This window comes from Mustela erminea, chromosome 16 (genome assembly GCF_009829155.1).
Source record: "Mustela erminea isolate mMusErm1 chromosome 16, mMusErm1.Pri, whole genome shotgun sequence".
NCBI lineage: Eukaryota > Metazoa > Chordata > Mammalia > Carnivora > Mustelidae > Mustela > Mustela erminea.
In genome coordinates this window covers 32,016,575-32,039,305 of record NC_045629.1, presented here as the reverse complement: position 1 = coordinate 32,039,305, position 22,731 = coordinate 32,016,575, and the positions used below count along the sequence as shown (strand labels likewise).

The following is a 22,731-nucleotide window of genomic DNA, read 5'->3' as shown; positions in this document are numbered from 1 at the left end:
TATTTATTTTTTAAAAATTTGAGTCTAGTTGACAGCCAATGTTACATGAGTGTCAGGTTTATAAGATAGTGATTCAATTCTCTATAGGTCATGCTCTCCTCACACAAGTGTAGCTCCCATCCAGCAGCAGACAATGCTGTTACAGTACCAGACTGTATTCCCTATGCTGTGACTTTTATTCCCGTGATTTATTCATTCCATAACTGGAAGCCTGTATCTCCCAGGATAATCATTAGTTTTTAATATACTGCTCTATTTTTCAAAATCTGTAACTGAACATATTCCACAATACTCACGTGACCATTTTCATTGAGAAGGTTCACAGCTGGAACAGGGAGCGCGCAGTCGCCCCCGCTGAGAGGGCGCTTCCTCTAGGGGCTAAGACGACAGTTCTAGAGCCCGCAATGGCTGGACTCCCATCCTTACCCTGCCGCTCCGCATCTGAGCCGTCCTGTGAGAACTTACTCAATGTCTCTGCCATTCAACTCTCTTGCCTGAAAAATGGGGATGAGCAGGGCGTTCTTCACAGGCCAGTAGCAGTAAACAAGGAAAGTGTTTAGCACAAATTCCAGGACAGGCCAGGTATTGAAACGTACTAGGTACAGCTTTTGTGCTTAATTTGTAGTTTTTTATAAAGAGGTCTTATGTACTTCTGGTCATGTGTTCTTAGCACATGCTTTCATCTGTTCTTTGGAAAATGTGCTTATGAAGCGCTCACAGCAGCTCAGTGAAAGCTGGCCCTGAGGACCGTCACAGTCACAACAGGTAACTGTTCTGGGGTCAATATAAAGACATTCTCCTTCATTAACTGCACCGGCCTTCAACCCTCTCCAAGAGGGGTAGCTTTGAGAACTAGGGAGATAGGTGGGGAGGGTGTGAACTGTGTTTTTTGAAAGCTGTAATAAATGATTTCCACTGCTCTGGGAGAAAAAAAATCCAAATAAGCATTTATTTGCTATGGAATTCATGTGATCTCATTTGATTTGAAGACCTTAAGAATCTGTCCCCCAACATATTCAAAATAGTAAGCCATCCATTGTGCTGGGCGCTTGTGCATCCCCACTGTACGTTTTTAGGTGAGGGAAACAAGGGCCCAGACACCAGAGACCTAGCACGTCCCGCACACCCCTCCCTGACTCTGCTCAAAGCCTCCCTCCCGACATGCATGCATTACAAGACTCTGTCACTTCAGCGAGAAGTTGTTTCAGAACACACCATTCTCTCTGCAGGAAGACGAAGGACCCCATGCCTATGTTCCCCGTCTGAAGGACTGACAGACTCCATCAGCGTGTGCCACTTCGCGCGCCCACCATGGGCCCCCCGGGGAGCGTGCTGAGCAGTGGGCAAGTGCAGGTCGTCCTGTGGGGCAGTTTGGCCGCTGTTGCTGCTTTCTTCCTCATCGGCTTCCTGATTTTTCTGTGCTCCAGTTGTGACAGGTGAGAGCCAAGGGGTATCCGGTGGACCCCTAAAATAATCCGTTCCCTGTACCCAGAAGATTCTACACCTGAAAATCATGTAGGAATCCCACTCCACAAGCATTCACAGAAACCCCTGTGTTAAAATTGACTTCTCCGCTGCAAAGCATCCCAGGACATTTTTTTGAGGTTGAATGAAAATCTGTATCTGATTTTGCTGAGGAGCAACTGGAAGAAGCCTCATGTACGAAACTTCCCAGAATGAAATTCTTGCCCCTCTTCTGAGCACATCCTTGTTAAACTGTATGCTGTTTTTTGCCATCTATGCACATTTGAAAATCTTAAGTCTGATGTGTCTTAAAGGTACTTTTGCTGTCCCTTGAGAGTTACTGAGAATTATTGCTGTTACATGATTTGAAAGGATCATTTTATTAAAGATTGGTAATCTAGAACTACTGTTTCTTAAGAAACAGATTAATTTTCCTATGAGGGAGATGAACTGTATGAGAAATAATCATCTTGTCTTTTTTTTTAGAGTTAAGCTTCTTCTCCTCCACCTCTCCATGTCTCCCTCATATAAAATGTCTGTATTCTCCCAAAAGAGATCTTTGTTTAGGAGTAAAGTTTTTTCTAATGGGGAGTGATTTCCCAGGTGCTCAGACACTGTTAGGATGTTGACAGCGTGGATAGGTATAGACCAGCCAGCCCTCTGCCAAACACTCCTCTCAGTGACTTCAGGAGAGACCCTGAGGTCTCTGTCAAGAGGGGGGAAGTCTGATTCTCTGAACCAAGTAGCCTCCTAATCCCTGCCCATTTTGGACCTGGGGCTCTTGGTCTGAGTCCAATCAGGAATGTGGTCTGCAGAAGAGTTTGCACCCCTGGACGTGGGAGGATCTGTCTGTAATTATTTATACTCCCACTAGGTGTCACTGTTGCCTTGTACATATGGGGGGAATGTAGTCTCTAGTACTGACGGCTTTCTTTAAACTGTCCTGAGTAAAAATAAATTCTATTTTTATTCAATGGACTTTTCCATAGACTGGAAGTACATATGACTCATCCCGAGAGCATGTATCCTTCCCGACGTGCCAAAATTTGTATTTTCTTTCATTATTTTTCCAGTCCCATGGCAGTGTGCAGTCAACTTAGCAAAGATCCTGAGTTAAGACAAATGAAGAGTAGAGAACTGTCTGGATTTTGTTTAAAAAAAAAAAAAAGCACAATCATTTATAGTATTCTAGATATGAACGTGCCTAGTCCTCCTGTTGTAAACTTGTATTTTCTAATCTGGGAGAAAAGGGAGACCCAGAGAGATGACCAGTCTCATGCTGAGCCTTGACCCCCCCCTCAGACCCTGATGCCTGCAAAGGAGTGATAGAGTCACTGTCCAGATTTTGCTTCCTTGGCAAAATAAACCAGGATCTTAAAGAGAGATTTAAATGTTGATAAATATTAGGATAGAAAGGGGAGTGTATGTTTGATGTTAGATGGCATGTTTGACAATACAGCAATGTCTGATTTTTCCATTTCAGAGAGAAGAAGCCGAGGCAGCAGAGTGGGGACCATGAGAACCTGATGAACGTGGTGAGCCCATGTGCACATGTCTGTGTGTGCTTTAATACCTCAGCTGCTTATCTGAGCACTGTGCCCATGAGCTGCCAAGCTGAAGGAAACCGAGGGAGAGAACCCAGCCAGAGTTTGCTGGCTGCCTAGGCGGTGCCCTCTCTCTGTAGGATTCTTACTCAGCATGGCTAGAGGCCTGTGCAATTAGCCAGATTGGCTGGGAGAGTTTCTAAAATGGATGCACTCGTGCTGCTGCCAGAGAGAGCCTTCGAGAGCTCCAGTCTACCTGCGACCGCAGGGCTGCCTCTGCCCAGCTCCAGCCTCGTACCCGTTTGCTGTGTCTGTGTAACAAAGGACCACAGCCTCTGGGGCTTAAGTAACACGTGGACTGTCTTGGAGTCCTGGAGGCTAAAACTGATATCAAGGTGTCCACAGGGCTGGTTCTTCAGAGAGCTTGGAGGGTGAATGTGTTCCAGGCCGTTCTGTAGCTTTGGCGGTTTGCTGGCGGTCTTTGCCATTCCTCGGTGCCGTCGCTGTCATGTGCTGCTCTCCCTGTGTCTCTCCATGTGGTCTCTCCGCTCTGCATGTTTCTGTGCAAGCTTCCCCATTAGAAGGACTCCAGCATGACCTCATCCTGTATATGGCCCAGATGGGTTTCCGCCATCCTCCTTTCTTATGGGGCCTGGTCAAGCCCCTCAGATCCCCCCTGGTGAGGAGCAGCGTGAGCCTCCTGGTCCTGCCATGTTCTCTCCACTCAAGGTCATGCCCTCACCTGACTGAGCCACTCTAGCAGCTGGGGACCGGGCCACCCCCATACTGGCAGGGCTGATGGCATCCATCTTGCTTGAGCCCATGGCAGTGTGAAAACAGAAGTGTTTCCAGTCCCTGGATTTCTCAAGATCAAGGAAAAACTGCTTTGGGGGAGAGGGTGTGAACATGGAGCAGGCAGACAGGGGCAGAGCTTCCCCAGGACGTTCTCACTACTGGTCTCCCCGCCCTACAGAGGGGCAGGACTCTTGTATCCCCAGCAGCTGGAAGCCCCTGGGGTTTCCTAGCCCCCTTCTCTGGGCACACACACCACACCCACTGCTGTCCTGGGTTCTCAGCACCCAGGACCTTTTACCCTTTTCCCATCTGTCAGCCCACTTCTCAGCTGCACCCCATACCTCTGTTCCCACAGACTGCTGCTTTGGCGGTGTTGGGGGTAGGGCGGGCTCTACTCTTGCTCCTCCCACATGCAGGTCCCAAGAGCAGAGCTTCTCCGCCACCCCCCATGCTCCTCAGTGCCAGGTGCCAGGTGAGGTTAGGGCAGGAGTCCCCATGCCTCAGGACTATTTAAGGCTAGGATTTAGTGGTGGCTCTTCTGGGGCTCAGCGGGGAGGGCCTGTCCATCCTTTGTCCTTCCCGAGCAGCGGTTCTCAGGCAGTGACCTGTGCTGCTGGCGCGGGGCCCAGGGAACTGTTAGCAAGCCCCCCACCGTGTGGTTCTGCTGGATGCTCCCGCCTGAGCGCCCCCGTGATGGACCCCCAGTGCCTGCTCATCCACCCCAGGTTAGCAGCAGCCCTGGGTGTGAGGGAAGATGGTGGCAGGCAGGTGAAAGGAAGACGGAGATGCTCACGCACCACAGCCTTCACACCCCACAGGCTCTTCTTACACGGGTGTGCATGAGAGAACGAGCTCGGGAGTGCACATGTGCACAGGAGCAGTGGTGTGCGAGCTCACACATACAGCCTGTCCACCCAGCTCCCTGTAAGAGCTTCTCTCTCAGCTTCTAAATCTTGTTCAACTTGCAGACTTGCCATTTAGCCCAAAGAAGCCCCTGCGGTCAGCCTCACCACCACCACCCACCCCGCCCCCAATCCCAGCTCTTCTACATCCCGGCTCCCCCCTGAGCCCTAGAGCAGCCACAGCTAAATCCTAGTTTCAAACAGTCCCAGGCACAGGGTGCCCTGGAGTCTGCACCTGGGGCTACCGAGAGAAAGGGAGGCTCTCTCCGGGCTCCCCTGCAGGATGTCTGTCATGGAAGCTGAGATTAGACGTGGTGGCTAGAACCCATTATGCTACTTCAGCAGAGATGGGTTGGGATGCTGTTAGGAGCCAGAATGGGGGCCTTCCCCCTCCACCACCCCTCTGACTCCTGTCCACGCGGGACCCTTCTGTGCTATGAGAGTCTGCTATGAGAACCTAAGTTCGGGGCACTCTTCACTCAGGAGCAGCAGACTCGCAGGAAGGATCCAATGCACAGTGTGAGCTGTTTGCTAATATTATTATTATTATTTGGTCCCCAGTAAGAAGTCAGAGAATTTATGAAGCCAACTGGCCAAGCTTCTGGGGCTGCTTATATAAGAAGTTTCCATGTGGACTCCCGGAACATGACCCAGCTGTGGCCTCCTGGGTCACACATGCTGTGTCTTCTGCGAGTAGGATGTGGGAACAGGTCCCATGAGCAGTGATTCCGGCTGCCGCATCTCATTCCATGTAATATCCCCACATTTGAGCCCGGCAGGAAAACAATCAGTGCCGTTCTTCCCTCCAGGCATCCTGACTCCGTGACAATAAGAAAGATTTGCAGACCTGCTCTTTAACATACGGTGTTCTTGTGAACCCTGATGCAGAGACTTGGCAGACATCAGCGACGTTATCCCCTTCCGCCAGGCTGCAGTCTCTTCCCGTCTTTCCTTCAGAGGGCACGTTTCTGCTAAGAACAGCATCTCGCAGCCCCTGTGGCACAGCGATGAGCCGTCTGTCTGCGGAGTCCCTGTTGACCAGCACGGGAGTCTTGGTCTCCTTTTCACCTTGAGCTAAAGGGACTGATCCCTTAGGTCCCACCTGTAGCCCACTTGTAGAGCACTGGGCAGAAAGCTCTGCAGATGGTCTTGGAAGATTCCCAGGGTGCTGAAGAGTCCAGGACCACTCTGTCTAGTAAGCTCCACACCCTGATGGACGTGGTCCGTGCCTGAGCTGGTGCAATAGCCGTGAGCGCCTGATAGCTGCAGAGCATTCCCAGTGTGGCGAGTTCAGCTGAGCAGCTCAGATCTACTAGGTAGCACTTAAGTTTGAGTGGATCTGGGTTTCTGTTGTTGCTGTTTTAATTTGGAGGAAAAGCCATGGCGACTGTCCTCTGCCTAAGGTCTGATGCATGTGGTGGTTGCTTTGCAGCCTTCGGATAAGGAGATGTTCAGCCGTTCGGTTACTAGCCTGGCCACAGACGCGCCTGCCAGCAGCGAGCAGAACGGGATACTCACCAATGGCGACAGTAAGTTCCGCAAAGATACCGGCTTTCCACGCAGGCCTCGTCTCCTGAGAAATGAGTCATTTCAGAATATGCAGCTCAAAAACTAGGCAGTGTGTTCTTGCTCACTCTTAGTATTCCTACCGGTTTCAGCACAAATAAGCTCATTTGGATGAAAAGCTAATATTGATTCATTGGCTTCTCTGTGCCATTGCTCTAAGATTTGTATACTAACTCATCCCGGTAAGATTACTGTTATTAATAGTATTATTACTCCCTGTAAGATAGCCCTTGTTACAGCTTAGGCATGAAGAAACAGTGGCATGTTGCTGCTTCAACCAATTACCGCAAACTCAGAGCCTTAGAACAACAGAAATGTATTAACTCAGAGCCCAAAGTCAGGGTACCAGCAGAGCTCCATTTCCTCCCGAAGGCTCTGGGGTGAATCCATTTCCTTACCTATTTCAGCTTCTTGAGGCCGTCAGCATTTCTTGATTCCTAGCCTTTCCCTCCATCTCCCCGTCTCCCTCCAACTCTCCCGCCTCCTGTCACTTCAAAGGACCCTCATCATTACACTGGGCCCCCCTGGGTAACTCGGGCTGCTCTCCCATCTCGGGCTCAGCGGGTCGTTCATCTGCACCTCTGTGATGCTGGGGTACGCACACCGCATTGCCTACCACTGTGCTAGACACGGGCCCGGGCTCCAGGGGCCTTACAGAACCCCAGTCTAGTCAGTAAAAACAAAGATTAAAACTCATAAGTCATAAACACACACATACACACGCATATAAGGACTATACATATAAGGACCCTATGTTATATAAAAAGTATATAAGAAATACATGCATGAATATCGATATTTAAGTACACATTTATACATATGTACTTATACTTTTTAAACGTCTATATAAAGACTATAAAATGGAGCGACAGTCCTTTAAGAACTTGTTCGCTGCCATGTTAAGTGTCAGAAGAGTGGGGCTAGGCTTTGTTGATGTATGACGTATGATGGTGATGACGATGCGCTTTAACGGTCTCTGGCAGGTCGTAGGCACTCAAAAGCATTTGACAGAGGGATGACTGAATGGTTTCACACAGTGCATATCTGTGAAAATCTAAGAATTTAACATTTGATTTTCTAATTTGGGGTGGAAATGGTAGGGAAAGGGGCAGCAAGACAGAAGGAAGACCTTTAAAGAGCCACGGGTGTACCGTCCCTTTGTACTTGCGGTTGAGGGTACCTTTTACCCCACTGTTTCCACCATGTCTGCCAAACAAAAGTGACCATTGAAAAGCGGATGTCTACCAATTATTCCCTCCAAATGGAAGGCGGGCACCATGTGTGCCCCCCACCTTTGGTGCCCAGCCTCTCACAGAGTCAGACCTCTGGTCACATTAGACACACTGCCTACAAGAATCCCACCAAGGAGCAATGAAAGTGTGAACCCAATTTATAGCTAAGACAGTTTATTAAACATTGTATTGGAAAGATGTAAAATAGCTGGCCCTAGTTTCAGCTGTGGTTGAAAAATCAACAATCATATCGTCTGCAGTTTGCAGTGTAGAGTCAAATAAAAAACAAGCACCTTGATTTAACTTGACTTTGCATTACCCCAGTTCACTGCAATAATTATTTAAGGGATAGTCTTTTTCCGTTTTTAATACTTCTGCTGCTTCAGTCCTTTCAGAAGACAGTACTCTGACCTGCATGCAACATTACGAGGAGGTCCAGACCTCAGCTTCAGATCTGCTGGACTCCCAGGACAGCACGGGGAAGCCAAAGTGTCACCAGAGCCGGGAACTGCCCAGAATTCCTCCTGACAGCGCAGTGGACACGATGCTCAACGCGAGGAGCGTGGACGGGGACCCGGGCCTAGGGACGGAAGGGCCGTATGAAGTGCTCAAGGATAGTTCCTCCCAAGAGAATATGGTGGAGGACTGCTTGTATGAAACTGTGAAAGAAATAAAGGAGGTGGCAGCAGCCGTGAACCCAGGGAAAGGCCACAGCAGCAGGTCAAAGTCGACTTCCGCTTTGAAAGAGCTTCCGGGGCCCCAAGCCCCCGAGGCGGACTTTGCTGAGTATGCCTCCGTGGACAGAAACAAAAAGTGTCGACAGAGCGTTAATGCAGAGACTGTTCTCAGAAATTCATGTGACTTGGAAGAGGAGGCCCCACCACCTGTCCCTGTTAAACTTCTGGATGAGAATGAAAACCTTCAGGAGAAGGAAGAGAGCAAGACAGCGGAGGAGGGAGCCGCAGAGGGGACCAGCGAAACCAACAAGGTGAGCTCCCGTGGTTTTCTTTCTTGTGCTCTTGTCATGATTAGGCATCAAGCTACTCCTGGGGCTTTTACTGGCACATCGTTCTGGGAAATATATACAAACACTTTCAGGTTCGCTGAATGATGAAAGCTGTTTTAGCGTAAGCTGTGTTTGACTTATTCCCCCCTCCAAATAGTAAAATACTGAAAACTCATGCTTGTAAAATATTTCTCTGTTGGCACCTAACTTGGATACTTTCCAGTTTTTACATCATGTTTAACTGGGACCAAATATTATTTTCTTCATTTTGAAGATCAGGAATTGAATGGAGACTAGACTCTTGGCCACAAAGTTACCCCTTCTGCTCGTTGCTGCCTCAAGCAGCAGGGTGATCTTTACCCTCTGGGACCCCAGAAGTTAGAGCACAGGAATACACATGGAGAGGACAGACTCACAGGGGCCACTGGTGGTACCTGCTTCTATGCGCTTTTACATGAATCAAGTAGATTTTATCTTGGGACAGTTTCAAAACAGTAGCCTACAACAATTTTTTTTTTTTAAGAAAAATATGTTTATTTTCTTGTTTTTTCTCCTTCATCCACCATTCCCAATATCACTGCCCTCCTCCCATAGGCATCCATTCAAATTTTTTTTTATTAACATATAATGCATTGTTTCAGGGGTACAGGCCTGTGAATCATCAGTCTACACAATTCACAGCGCTCACCATAGCACATGCCCTCCCCAGTGTCCATCACCCAGCCACCCTCTCCATACCCCCTTCACCCCCCAGCAACCCTCAGTTTGTTTCCGGAGATTAAGAGTCTCTTATGGTTTGTCTCCCTCCCCAGTCCCATTTTGTTTCATTTTTTCCCTCCCCGCCCCCCACAACCTCCCGCCTCACCTCTCAAATTCCTCATATCAGGGAGATCATATGATAATTGTCTTTCTCTGACTGACTTCCTTCACTTAGCATAATACCCTCTAGTTCCATCCACATCATTGCAAATGGCAGGATTTCAGTTTTTTATGGCTGCATAGTATTCCTGTGTGTGTGTGTGTGTGTGTGTGTGTGTGTGTGTGTGTACACACACCACATCTTTATCCATTCATCTGTTAATGGACATCTAGGTTCTTTCCATAGTAGTCTTAACTCTTAAGTTTATATATTCAACAAAGCTCTGAAATGTATTAACAATGGCTGAGCCGGGGCACCTGGGTGGCTCAGTGGGTTAAAGCCTCTGCTTTCGGCTCAGGTCATGATCTCAGGGTTCTGGGATCAAGCCCCACATCGGGCTCTCTCTGCTCAGCAGGGAGCCTGCTTCCTCCTCTCTCTACCTGCCTCTCTGCCTACTTGTGATCTCTGTCAAATAAATGAATAAAATCTTTAAAAAAAATTTTTTTTTTAATAAAATATAAATAAATAAATAAATAAAACAATGGCCGAGCCTTCTCTCTTTCTGCGAACCAGGCCACAACAGCCTGAAATTCACATCTTCTGTTGTAAATATCTCCTTGGAATTTAACTAGGCCCAGTCTTCTTAGCCAACTACAATATAATTTCTATTCTCTACACAGGAAAAAGCAAGGTTCTCTCATCTCAGGTTTTGGTAGGAAGGACAAGTAGGTCAGTCAATAGTAGCCTTAAAAAGGATCTGGAGTTCATGATCAAAAGGTGAATCCTGGCTATGGTTATAGAGGTTATACCACGGAAGTCATTCTTCACAGTATTCTCTGAATGCATTTCGACTTTCATATTACCCATGAAATCAGCTGCTGAGAGCCTCAATATAAGTGTTTATGAACCTAGTCATGAAATGCAAAAATGCAGCCTAACATTTTGATCTTCATATAAATTGTGCCTGAAGCAATTAAGGCTTTTTTACTTAAAAGCACTTGAAAGATAAGAAGGTCAATTATCTAACCACCACCGGTAAACAATTCTCCAGATATCACATTAGAATCTGAAACTATCCATCTGGGAATCAGATTACTTTTCTACAGTAATACAAGAATGAATAACTCATCATCTCCATTATAAACAATCCTAATTTTAAGCAATTCAGGGAACTTGAAATATTTAATATTCATTCATTTTTTCCATTCATGCACAAGAAGATTTTAGTGAGCACCAACTATGTGCCACACAACCTTCCGGGTGCTGAGAATACACTGGTCACCAAAACATACAAATGAACAAAAATTCCTGCCCCAGTGGAGCTTACACTTTAGTGGGGAGAGAGAGACATAAATAGACACATGGAAAAATTAGAATAAGGAGGACGAGGAAAGTAGAGTGGGAGTACAGTTGTGAGTAGGTGGTCAGGGCACGCCTGCTGTGAAAGTGGCATCTGACTGAAATGTTCAAGGAGACGGGAAAGTCGGGGAAGAGCAGGTGGAGCAGGGAAGGGGCAGTGCGAGGCGCTGAGGCTGGAGCGTGCCCGGCCCACCCAGGGAAGAGGAGGGCACAGGTGTAGCCGGAGAAGAGTGAGAGAGAGAAAGGTGACCAAGGGCCCAATCCTGTGTGGCCTGTGTTCAAAATCTGAATAAAAAGGGGTCGTTAGAAAATCTTGAGCAGAAGAATGGATTATTCTTAGGTTTGGAAAAGATCGCCCCGACTGTAGTGTCAAATTCAAGTGTCAAGGGTAGGAGAAAGGAGACCAATCAGGTGGGGATTCTCCCAAACCAGACGAGAAAGGATGGTGGCTTGGAACAGGGCAGTAATGGGACACGCTAAAGGAGAGCCAGGAGTTCTGCTGGTGGACCAGATGTGTAATGAAAGAAAGAAAAAATCATGATGAGTTCCAGGTTCGGCCTGAGCCTTTGGAAAGATGGAATCACCCTTAACTGGAATGAAGAGGAGGACTACAGGCAGGCAAGTTCTGGGAGAAGACTGGGTATTCAGTGCCAGACATGTTCTGTTTTGGACACCTGCTGGATGCCTGAGTGGAAGCAGCGGAGAGCAGCTGGATGAATGAGCAGCCTGAGGAGAAAGGGCCTGGGCTGCATTTGTACACGTGGAAGTCCTCAGCAGAAAGTATTTCCTAAAGCTATGACACTGAATGTGGTCATCGAATGAGTGTCAGTGGCATCTAGAAGAGTTCCCAGGGCACAGGTCTGGGAAGGAAAAGGAACCAGCAGAGGACACCAAAATAGGAAAGAAAAACAGGGAAGTTCAATGTCCCTGGAAGCCAAGTGTAGAAGGTGCAGGGAAAGAGGAGTGGCCACTATGGGAAACACAGCCGTGGATCAGAAAGTACGGGCTAGGATTAACCGTCCCATTGGTTACACGGTGGATATTGGTGTCCTTGGAGTGTCAGAGGGAGAAACTTGACTGAAATGGGTTTAGAGAGAGAATAGGAAGAGGAAAATTATTTGAGCAATTTCTTCAGACAACTCTTTTAGGAGGTTTTGCTATAAAGGGACGAGGCAATAGATGGAACTGGAGGAAGGGTTGTTTTGTGTTTAGAAACAGAAAGATCAGCACGGTTTCAGGTGGTGGGAGTGATTTCATAGCGAGGGAATAGCTGATGGTATAAACAAAATGGGAGACTTGCTGGAGCACATATTCCTGAGTAGATGGGGAGGGCCAGGATCTCCTGCATGAGAGGAGGGGGTCACCTTAAAGAGGGGCTTGGAGAGTTCTTTGGTGACGGGGAGGAAGGAAAACTCACGAATGCAGCGCTGGGGGCAGGTGAGTACAAGTTCATGGACATGTCTTCTGATTTCTTCAGTTTTCTCAGGGTCACCAGCTAAGACTAAGGATGGGTGAGAAGGTGTTGGAGTTTGGGGAGAGAGGAAAAAGTGGGAAGTGGACAGCTAGGAGAGTAGGGACTGGGTGTATGAGCAGGGAGCAGGTATGAGCAGGTATGACAGGGAGCAGCATTAAGGCCTCATGGGAGGGCTGAATTCACCAGAGATCAGGAAGAGCACTGGGTATTTAATACTACTGGGTATTGAACAACACCACACAGACTTTTTATTAAGTGTTTATCTTCAGTTGCTCGACATATTTCTTTGTAGAAAAATTTCTTCCCTAAAAAACATTTTTATAGATAGATGTGTCACAACATATGCGAAAGAAAGGATGGATTATTGACCTCAAACTATACCTTCCCTTGGTTTGTGTTTATTTTAACAGAGATTTAGTTCATTGTCGTACAAGTCCCGGGAAGAGGACCCAACTCTCACAGAAGAAGAGGTGAGTTTTGTTGCTTTTTCTAAATAACCACAAGAGCTCTAAAGAGTTTCTCTCCTTGCATAAATGACTATCATGTTACCTTCTCCAAAAAAGCTAAAATACTCTCTTCAGCATATGTCTGGAGATCAGGGTTTGGGGATGTTGGCTTTATAATGGTTCAGAGAGTGAGTGGCAGAGGGTAAGACATGAAGGAAGAGAGGATAAACAGGTCACCTAAGTAAAAAAAAACTGAGTAGGAAAGAAGCATCAGAAAAAAATAGAGGAGGGGAGAAAGTAGGATGAGAAGAGAGAAATTTATGATTGAGAGCGTTAGTGAGCAAATCAAGAAGGCCACCTTTGAAGGAAATTAATCATGGGCTGGAAAATACAGGAAATTGAACAGGTGGGTATAGGGAATTTAATCCAGTCTGAGGAGGAAGGTTTTAATGAGGAATTTTGGAGGCCCAGAGCAGGTAATTCCAGGAAGTCCAATTCCAGGCTGGCTGGACAGTCAGACATAGCAGCCAACAGGAGAGGACTCTGTTCTCTCAAGTACCAGGGCTAAATATTCACTGGTTAAACTTTTTCAGTGAACCATTAAACTTACACAATCCAGTATACACACACACACACACACACACACACACACACACACACACACACACACACAGAGTCAAGCTAGGCTCAGAGAGCTGAACACCTTAATTTATCTGGCTATATATAGCTTCTGCCTAGAACTCCTAGTACGGTAAATTTGGTACATGTAGAAAAATGATCTGCGTATGCAGGTACATCCCCTCTTACCATCACACTTAGCAAAGAGTATTAAAATAGGAAATAGACTACGATCCCACATTGGAAGTTCAAAGATCAGACGAGCTGTCCACAGGCGATGCTGCCCACATGCTTCTGTGTTTCCTGCCTCCGGGAATGGATCTGCCATCTAGCCACCTGGCCTTATAAGCCAGAACCCTGGACATCGTCCTTCCCACCCCATTTCCTCACTGTCCTCACACTCAGTCAGTAGCCAGCGCCCCTGGTTTCTTTCCCATACCGCGCTCTCCGTGCACACAGGGCCCGCCCCTCCCCTCACTAAGGCAGCGCAGCCTCCTGCCAGCCTGTGGCGGCTCCTTTGCCTTCTTCCAGCCTTCTCTAGACCACACTGCTCCACAGCCCTCCCCCCCCCCAACCCCCGGACAAGGAAGTAGAATATATGAGAGCTCTGGAAACCAGGCCTCTAAGATACGTTGAGGCTAAGTAAAACTTTAAATTACTTTTCTTCTAATCTTACATTGTTTGTGGTTTTAGAAAATAGGACCTAGATACACTGATGAATTTTTAACATAGATTAAAGAACTATGACTCACATACAGTAATTTTTGGAAGATGTTTTAGAAAAAATAATTATGGAAGTCACTTATTTCTGTATTAATGTAATAGAATGTTAGTCCAGACTGAAACTGAGATCTGAGTTTTCAGTACTCTTATCCCAGTTTAACAGAATCATGGGGAAAGGGCTGCTTATAAAAAGAAAAATGGGGAAAAGGTAGAGAGTAATTTAGGAGAACATAATAACAATTTACAGCCAGAATAATAAAGATGAAAGATTTAAGAGAGAAAAGTTATGAAGCCAAATAGCAAGGGGGCTTGAAAGGAACAAAATTTACTTCCGACAAAACAGAAGTTAATAGTCCTTGAAGGCAAATACTCAAACAGAACATTAGAAGACTTGAGAATCTTTCATAAGCGTTAAAATTTACGACATCCTCTGCAGAGTAGGTTCCTGCCCAGAAATAATACGGGTTCCAAATTAATGAAAGAGCCTTTAACTTTCTAAAAAGAATATAAAGACCAAGAAGAACCAAGTAATTTCAAAGAGTAGGGGCATTTATGGCACGCATCATGGGGAAGGGCGTTGAGGAGAGAAGCTCAGAGGCCAGTCCCAGTGTTACAGCACAGGTGCGTGTGTGTTCAGCCTCGATGCTCCCCCCAAGGTGAGCTCGCTGCCTCCCCTCTTCATCCTCATCTGTGATAATCTAGCCACATTTTCGGCTCAGACCACCTTTTAGATATTAAGATATTTGTACCTTGCTAGGAAAAGCAGATGATGTACCTTAATTCTTCCTAATTTCAAAGAAATTATAAATCTTCATTTCAAGAGTAATTCTTCCCACTAAAATCTCTAAGATTTTGAGTTTCTCAGTGAGATTTTGAGTGAGAATGTCAATTTAATATTCATTAGAAGGGTCAGAGCAACATGGCAAGCGCTTCCCAAAGATGATTTCTCTGGCTCCGAATGTTTGGATTGTCAAGGCCTGGCAAAACACAGCCCCCAGACTGCAGTGAAAAGTTCTCATGCAAATGACCAGTTAGCATGCGGCAGGCCTGTCTTGAGAAGCTTTTGAGGCCAGCTGGAAACTTCATCCACAGTATGTGAAATATGTGAAAGCAAGAAAATATCTCTCCGCACTTGGGAAGCCAAGCATCTGTCAACAGGCATGTTCATTTATTTCCTGGGTGTTTGAATTAATCAATCATTATGGCCAAGATAAATATAGGTAATGAAGGATATTTCCACTTATTTCCAAGCATGATTTCTAACAGTAAAATAATAACCCTCAAAAAAAAAAAACTCTTAAAAAATCTCTTAATCAGTATGTTTAATCTATGATTACCAACAAAAATTAAATCCCTCTTGATAGTAGAGGTTATATGGGGTATATTAGGGAGACTGAGTAGGTATGCCTGGAAAGTAGCCCAATCTTCCCACAGGAAAGAATGCCCTCTATGTTAACTGTCTCCAAATTTCATTTCTGAGTTGGCTGGTTGCAAATAAGAATGAATTTTTCCCACTGAAGAAAACTTAGCCCCATCTGTAAATGTCTATTTAACCAGTAATATGCAATGAAGTTGAAAATTAATGGAAAATGAAGCTTTTATGGATACATGTGTATTGCCAACCAGAATCCAGGACCTACTTTTCAGACTACTTTCATGCAGAAAGAGTGGGTCAGATAGTCTAACTCAGTGGTTCTCACACTTTAGTGGGCCTGTGGGGCCCCATGCCCCAGCATTTCTGATTCATTGCTTTCTGGGATGGAGCCCTTAGCTTTCTAATAAATTCCCAGATTCTGGTGCTGCCAGTTTGAAGCCCACATTTTGAGAACCATTCATCTAACATGTTTTCTGCTTTTTTTTCTAAAGCAGTAGAGCCTTTTTGAATGAAATAGCATTGTGATAATAGAAATCAAATAAAACATGATACTGTAGTGAGGTCCCAAGGACCTCTTGAACTTCCTGTTCCTCCTGCTCTCCTCATGCCTGCCCCTCAGAAGACCCAGAGAACCTGGTGTTCAAGGAGTTACGCCAATATGGCTGGTCTACTGGCAAAGTTAAAGATATTATATATAGTTGTTCTCTAGAAGTATACTCAAGGATCAGTACAGGTAACGAAGAATCCACTTCAGGGTTTATATCTGAATGAAATGAAAACTGTCTTGAAGACGTATTTTCACCCTCATGTTTTTGCAGCATTATTCACAATAGCCAAGACATGGAAACAACCTAAGTGTTCATCAGCCAGTGAATGAATAAAGAAAATGTGAGGTGTACACACACACACACACACACACAGGAAAATTATTCAGTCGTGGAAAAGAAGGAAATTCTGCCTTTTGTGACAACTTGGAGAGACCTTGAGACCATTATTCCAAGTAAAAAAAAGTCAGACAGAGAAACACAAATACTGTATGTTCTCACCTACTTGTGGAATCTGAAAAAGCCAAAGCATAGAAATAGCAAATAGAATGGTGGTTGCCAGGGGTTGGGGAGTAGGGGAAATAGGGATACCTTAGAGGGTACGAACTCCCAGCTATAGCCTGAATAAGTTCCGAGGCTCTAATATAGAGCACGGTTCCTATAATTAAAAGTATACTGTTGTACTCGAAAGCTGAAAGAGTGGATCTTACATGTTATCACCACACACACACAAAAATGGTAATTATGGCAATGAAGGTGTTAACTAACCTTTCTGGTAATCATTTTACAGTATCTATCAAGTTATCATGTTGTACGCCTTAAACATACATAAGTTATATATCAGTGATATCTCACTAAAGCTGGAGGGGAAAACTGGCCAAAGAAAAAAACAAAAAGCAACCTTCAAGGGACACACACATGCCTATAGTGCTAAATATCTAGCTTGCAGGGAGAAGTCAAACTTGAAGCTTATTTCATTTATCCTTTGTTTTCTAGATCTCAGCCATGTATTCCTCAGTAAATAAACCCGGACAGTCAGGGAATAAATCAGGACAGACTCTCAAAGCACCAGAGTCCAGCCAAGGAGCTACTCAGAGATCCCCCTCTTCCTGTAATGATCTCTATGCTACTGTTAAAGACTTCGAGAAAACTCCAAACAGCATCAGCACGCTTCCACCAGCAGCGAGACCCAGTGAGGATCTGGAGCCTGATTACGAAGCAATACAAACTCTAAACAGAGAGGAAGACAAGTCCACCCCAGAGACCAATGGCCAGCGTGGCCTTTTCCCAAAAGAGAATGACTATGAGAGCATTGGGGACTTGCAGCAATGCCGCGATATCACCAGGCTCTAGCAAGCGGGAAGACAAGCCCGCACAACGTATGCCAGTAGGCTGGGGGCATTTCTTCTGCGGAGGACAAGAAGCGAAAGCAACCCCTTCTCTGCGTGCTGCTCCAGTAACCCGACGACAACTGAACACATGGAGACTGTTTCCCAGGGCTGGAAACAGTGAGGTACGTACCGGGACTGCCCCCGAGCGGGCCCCAGGGCCCACCCAAGCACATCTCCCTCATGTACCCTCACCTTCTGGAAAGACCCCAGCTGTCTGTGGTTTCACCCGGTGAGTGAGGAAAGCCGAACTGCAAGGAAGAACTGCGTCCATCAAGAACCACGATTCCAACTGCCCAAGATACTGCCATTCCCAAGAGCCAGGTTTTTCTTCCTTTCTTCCCTTTTTTGCGGTCTGCTCCTCACATTTAAATGTATGGCTTTCTTCCCCCTTGAAATCGTCTGACTTCTAATGGTTCATTCCAAGAAGATTCTCCCACAAGGCTTGGCCTTTGCCTTCAACTTTGGGGCTTCAAGATGTAAGAAACTGGTCGCTGGTTACTGTCCGGTGCCTGGTGCTCTTCTGAGAGCCGCACCTGAGGGAACAGGAACCCCCACCCAGTGGGCAGGACTGGGGCTGCCCGCTGAGCTCCTGACACCTTCCTGCCTCCTGAATTGGGCACTCTACATCAGCAGCCTCTCTCGAAGTACTTGAAGTCATTTTTAGATGCTTTATTTTATTTTTCTAGTCAAAGCGGTTCCCCTCCTTCACCCCCTACACACCCAGTATTTGAAACTCTTCAGAGCCTTTTCAGTATTTTCAATGAATATTGTGGTACTTCTGTACTTGTTTCAGCCCAGAGCTCATTCCTCTGAAACAGAGAGCCTTAATCTCTATGTTGGGACACAGACCACATATCTGGACGGCAGCCATGGCGTCCGTCTCTGAAGGGCTGTGGACTTGAATGTGTATTTCTGATGACCCCTGCTGCCACACCAACAGTGTGAGATTTCATAAGTTAACTGCTACCCTAAGGTAATCTATCGAAAATTAAAATGTAAACATTTATTTTTGTTATATAAATTTATAAGATGTTTTATGTTTAATGCCTAATTTCTAGAAAGTGCCAGAAAAAATGTATATTAACTATTTTGATTTTATGTACAATGATTTATACTCTCATTCTGAAAAAACACCATAAAGCACATAAGCTAGATAATTACATGTAGTTGTTATCTGTTTTCTAATCAAGTGTTTAAAATATTGAAGGTTTTTAAAGACTTGACTTTTCAAATGGTACTTGGAGCCCTGGTCAAAGTCATCTGGCTCACTACAGAAATAAGTGGAATGGACATAAATGACCATTTTCCGTGATTTGTGGTGGGCAATACTGAAATATTTGAAATGGTAAAAAAAAAAAAAAAATGGAAGAATGAAATATGACTAGGGATGGCTGCATTAACCTCATGAAGGTATTATAATTCCAGTAAGATTTAGTTACATTTTTAAGAAAATTTACAGTGGTGGATTTTCCAATCCAGTGCTTGCAAATGCAAATTGCCTATTGGGATTTTTTTCTTCCCCTTCATTTTACAAAAATCAGTGGCTGAGATAACTCCAATTAAGAGCTCAGCCTGGTTTGAATTTAGTCATCTCTGTAGATTTTGTAAGGCCAACATTGGGAAACTTGTTCACTTTTCATTTGAGAAAGGACCCTGCTCTTATGCAGAGTCGCTACAGCAAGGGGCCCTTGCTTACGCTGATTGAAAAAAGAGGCAGTTATTCTGTACTGCTGTGACATCTCTGGCTTTTCAGACTGAATAACCTCACTGTTTTCACTCCTATGACAAAGGATGCAGCTGGAGGGTGAAGCATCTTGCGGACAGTAGGGACCACTGGCCTGTCCTTCCCGTCCCCTGCATTCAAGGCTTGGTTCTGTGACTGCCTGCAATTCATTTCTGCAATCGAGAAGTGAGCTTTGCCGGGGTAAACTGCTCGGTTGTCATTATTTTGCAGTCAGCCTGGTCTCTCCCATGAAGACCTCACAAGCCTAAGCACAGTCATCACGGACTAGAAGGAAATGGCAGAATATGCTTGGATTGGGGGAAAGGTTATCAGGAAGGTGCCAAGGTCCTCACTCTCTAAATTCGTATCTTTCATAAGCACTGTGTTTGCCTGGTGATTTTCTTTGCTTACTTAGTATTGATGAGTTTGACCCCACGATCTCTACACCATGGTGTTTCTTTAGCTCCTGGTGATGGCGTGTCTCATGGCATACCTAGTATTGTGCTTGCTGCAATAATGTCCTTTATGAGCGTCTGACCACTCAAAGGTTTTCCTGTATTTCATAATGTCTTTACTTATTGCCAGGGATGTGGATATGATCTCTAAAGTATAAAATCATTTTTAGAGAGAAAAGTTCTTTATAAATAGTCATATCATCTTGAAACTTCATTATCAGAATTTCCCCCAGAAGTTCTGAAATAAAGGCTATGCAATATAGCCATAAAATATGCACTGAAATCTCTCTCTTGAGTTGAGGATCTGTGCTAAGAATAAGTTGCAATTTAAAGTATTATAAGTATATTTTAGAAGAAACTAGAAGGCCCTCCAGTACAAATCCTAAAAGAAAAAGTAATAGCACAATCCATGAGGGTTGAGGGAGGGAGAAGCAGAGTACACTTCAGGAGCTGGCTCTGCTCTTGAGACTGCTGGGTACCTTACTGAAGCATTTTCATTGATGTATCATCGTGGTTTTGACCTGATAGTACAGCATTTCATAAATTTCATCACTTTTTACTTTATTCATTGGAAATCTGTGCTAGTCTTTGGGTTGGACAAAAGCCTGTGGTTTCTTGAAAAAAGTTTCATGTTCAGCTAAATGTTACAGTTTAAATGTATGAAAGATAATTATAATTTTTTTTTTTCTATTCAACTTGACATCTATATTATTTGTAGTTATCATTTAGGTTATGTGAAATCTCACAAATAAAATAAGCTTTAGGAAATTTTTTTTGTTTGTTTATAAGTCAGAATTATAAACTCATCTTGCCTAAAAGTAGAATCTTTGCTATTTAGTCAGGTATTTTGAAGTTTTAGAAGAATTTTTTATGCTGCTTTCATGGTTTCTCAAATGCAGTCAGCAGGAAGGTATGACCTGTTTTATGTGAAATGTTTGAGGAAATTTTAAATTCTAGAAGAAAGCAATTTTTGCTAATATGTGGGCCACATAAATTTTTTTTTCCGGCCCTGAACTAAATTACAACATTAGGTCTATTAAAGCTTTTGAAAGTACTGCTGTCCTTTGTGGTGAAAAAGCTAATTACAGATTTATCTGCCCTCAAAATCTAAGAGTTAATTTTAATTGAGTGCTAACAATAGGTAGTCCACATAAAAAACTAACATTTAATCTCAGGATGTCACTAGATCTAGTTCTTGTATTAGACTTTCATTTTTCTAATTAGAGCATTTATTTACTTTAACCAATAACAAACTGTGTATGTGTGTGTATGTACACTATATATATATATATTTACATATACACACATATACATATATAAAGTTCTGGTGCCTGACTAGTGAGGATACATCCTAATATGTATTTGGAATGTCTACCCTATTAATGTGATGACTATTGTCATAAAAGCAGAAGAGAAAAAAAGTTATCCGATAGTTTTCACTTAGTAATTATAAGAAAACCTTCCTAAGTTACCTCATATCATTTTTCTAGTTAATAAATTCAGATTCTAAATTGCATCCATAATTCTCTTAGCTGAAGAACAGTGGCATTTTAAAATAGTTTTCTTATATGTGTGGCTCATTACATATTCCACATGACAGGAGGAAATGTAAACAGGCATCCTTCTCAGAGATCATGTGGAGAAGAGATCTGGCAGAAAGCACCAAGAGCCACGTGAGCCAGGATGGAGCCCAGCAAGGTGACCCCCACTGGGTGGCAGAAGCAGAGCCTGTTCTCACAAGGCTGCGTTTTCTTTCGCTCTCTGGAGAGTTTAGCAAGAGGTTAGCGCAGAGCCAACAAGCGCCAAGGTAGTGTTATGGACGGAGATCAGCTCGGCGGTGGGAACGGGATCATCACGGAGCCGCAGCTCAAGACTCCAGTAGGATTTTGTAAATGAGTAAATGACATTTTTTTTCAGTGCTCCTTGTACTAGTTCCTATAAGCCCGTGTGATCGAGTGATGCCATTCTTCTGCAAGTGTTGGCTTCTGGTCCCCCGCCAGCTTCCTCTGGGTTGCTGGAGGCACCGTCTTGACAGGCTTATTGTACTGTGTAATTGAGGAAAGTTAAAGTGTAATGTTTGCTGTTAATAAGTGACTGATGTGAAAAATAGGAACATGTGTCTAAATATCAAATATGGCTTTTTTTTTTTTTGGCAGTGAAATCTATATTCCTTGTCCTGTGGTAGTATTTTCTTGCTCTGTGTTGTATCTTTTCTTAACATCATTCTTGACAGTGCCATTGGACAAGCTGAACACACATAGAAAGTGTCTGACTTAAAGAGATCAGTACAGAAAACAAGCTAAATTAGTCTTCATCTGAAATTATGAAAGTAAATTTTTAAAAGCCATGGTCCAGAAGAGAAGAAATATTTGTAAGTGTTTTTTTCCCCCTACTTCTCATTTCTAAGTCTGTTTACAGCCCATCTCTGCTAGTTATAAAGTATTCACTGTTTTCCTAGGTGGTTCTTTATTGAACTAAGAAATAGTAGTTCAGATTTCTCCTAATGCCATGATTTTTATTAAAAAGGCAATCTTTAAGCATTCAGTTTGGTAATCACTTATCTTAATGCATTTAAATCAGATTTTTCTTTGCTCACCACTTACGCTATGGGTATTTTTTAAAAATGTGTTGTACTCTGGTTGTCTCAGATCACCTTATGTAATGGATTATAAAGGCTGATAAATGATCATTCTGCAAACTTCTGTGTGTTAGATTGGCAACAGTTTAATGTTACCTTGTAAACATCATGTATTATTGATGCACCTCATGCTTTCAGGGAAAGTCTGAAATATAGATAAACAAATAGGAATTTGCATTTCATTGTTCATGCATTTTTTCCTCATAAAAATAGTTTCTCAAAAAAGTGACCTATTACCTCTTAGGTGGTCCTGATCAGTTTCAAAGTGCTCCTTTTGCTCAAAAATCATTCAAGACTGTGGCATTTTGACACATTGTCTCAAACATGTCTTTGACATGTCTTTGTCATGGTCTAACTGTCCAATTCACAAAAGAGTGGGGAAATTGTTTCCAATACTGGGAATTTTTAAACATCTTGGAATGTTCTCCCCTGCCTTACTCTGGTCCTTTTAAGGAGCAGGTCTGCAGCACAGGGACACAAAGCCACTCCTTCCTCCGATCTCACTTTGGTTCCTCCTGCCACGTGGTGCAGCACCAGCCCTGTTCTCTCCCGGACCCCAGCCGCTCTCTGCTATTGGCAGGAATTCCCAACACATCTTTTCCCATAGGGACACAAT

The 22,731-nt window shown here is 44.4% G+C and overlaps 1 protein-coding gene across 6 annotated transcripts in view; it reads left to right on the top strand.

Moving 5' to 3' along the window:
* Positions 1 to 22,171, top strand: part of PAG1 (phosphoprotein membrane anchor with glycosphingolipid microdomains 1) — a 133,625-nt gene extending 111,454 nt beyond the window's left edge. Inside the window, exons 4-11 of one of the 6 annotated variants that reach the window (XR_004279842.1) lie at positions 1,230 to 1,436; positions 1,951 to 1,998; positions 2,948 to 2,999; positions 6,138 to 6,234; positions 7,890 to 8,491; positions 12,612 to 12,671; positions 16,905 to 18,272; positions 19,090 to 22,171. Coding sequence is in view for 5 of the 6 variants with exons in the window: in XM_032316967.1 (XP_032172858.1) it covers positions 1,312 to 1,436; positions 1,951 to 1,998; positions 2,948 to 2,999; positions 6,138 to 6,234; positions 7,890 to 8,491; positions 12,612 to 12,671; positions 16,905 to 17,261 (1,341 nt within the window). In the remaining variant the exon portion in view is untranslated. The other 5 variants (XM_032316967.1, XM_032316970.1, XM_032316968.1 and 2 more) reach the window with 5 other exon arrangements.
* Positions 22,172 to 22,731: the final 560 nt, after the last annotated feature.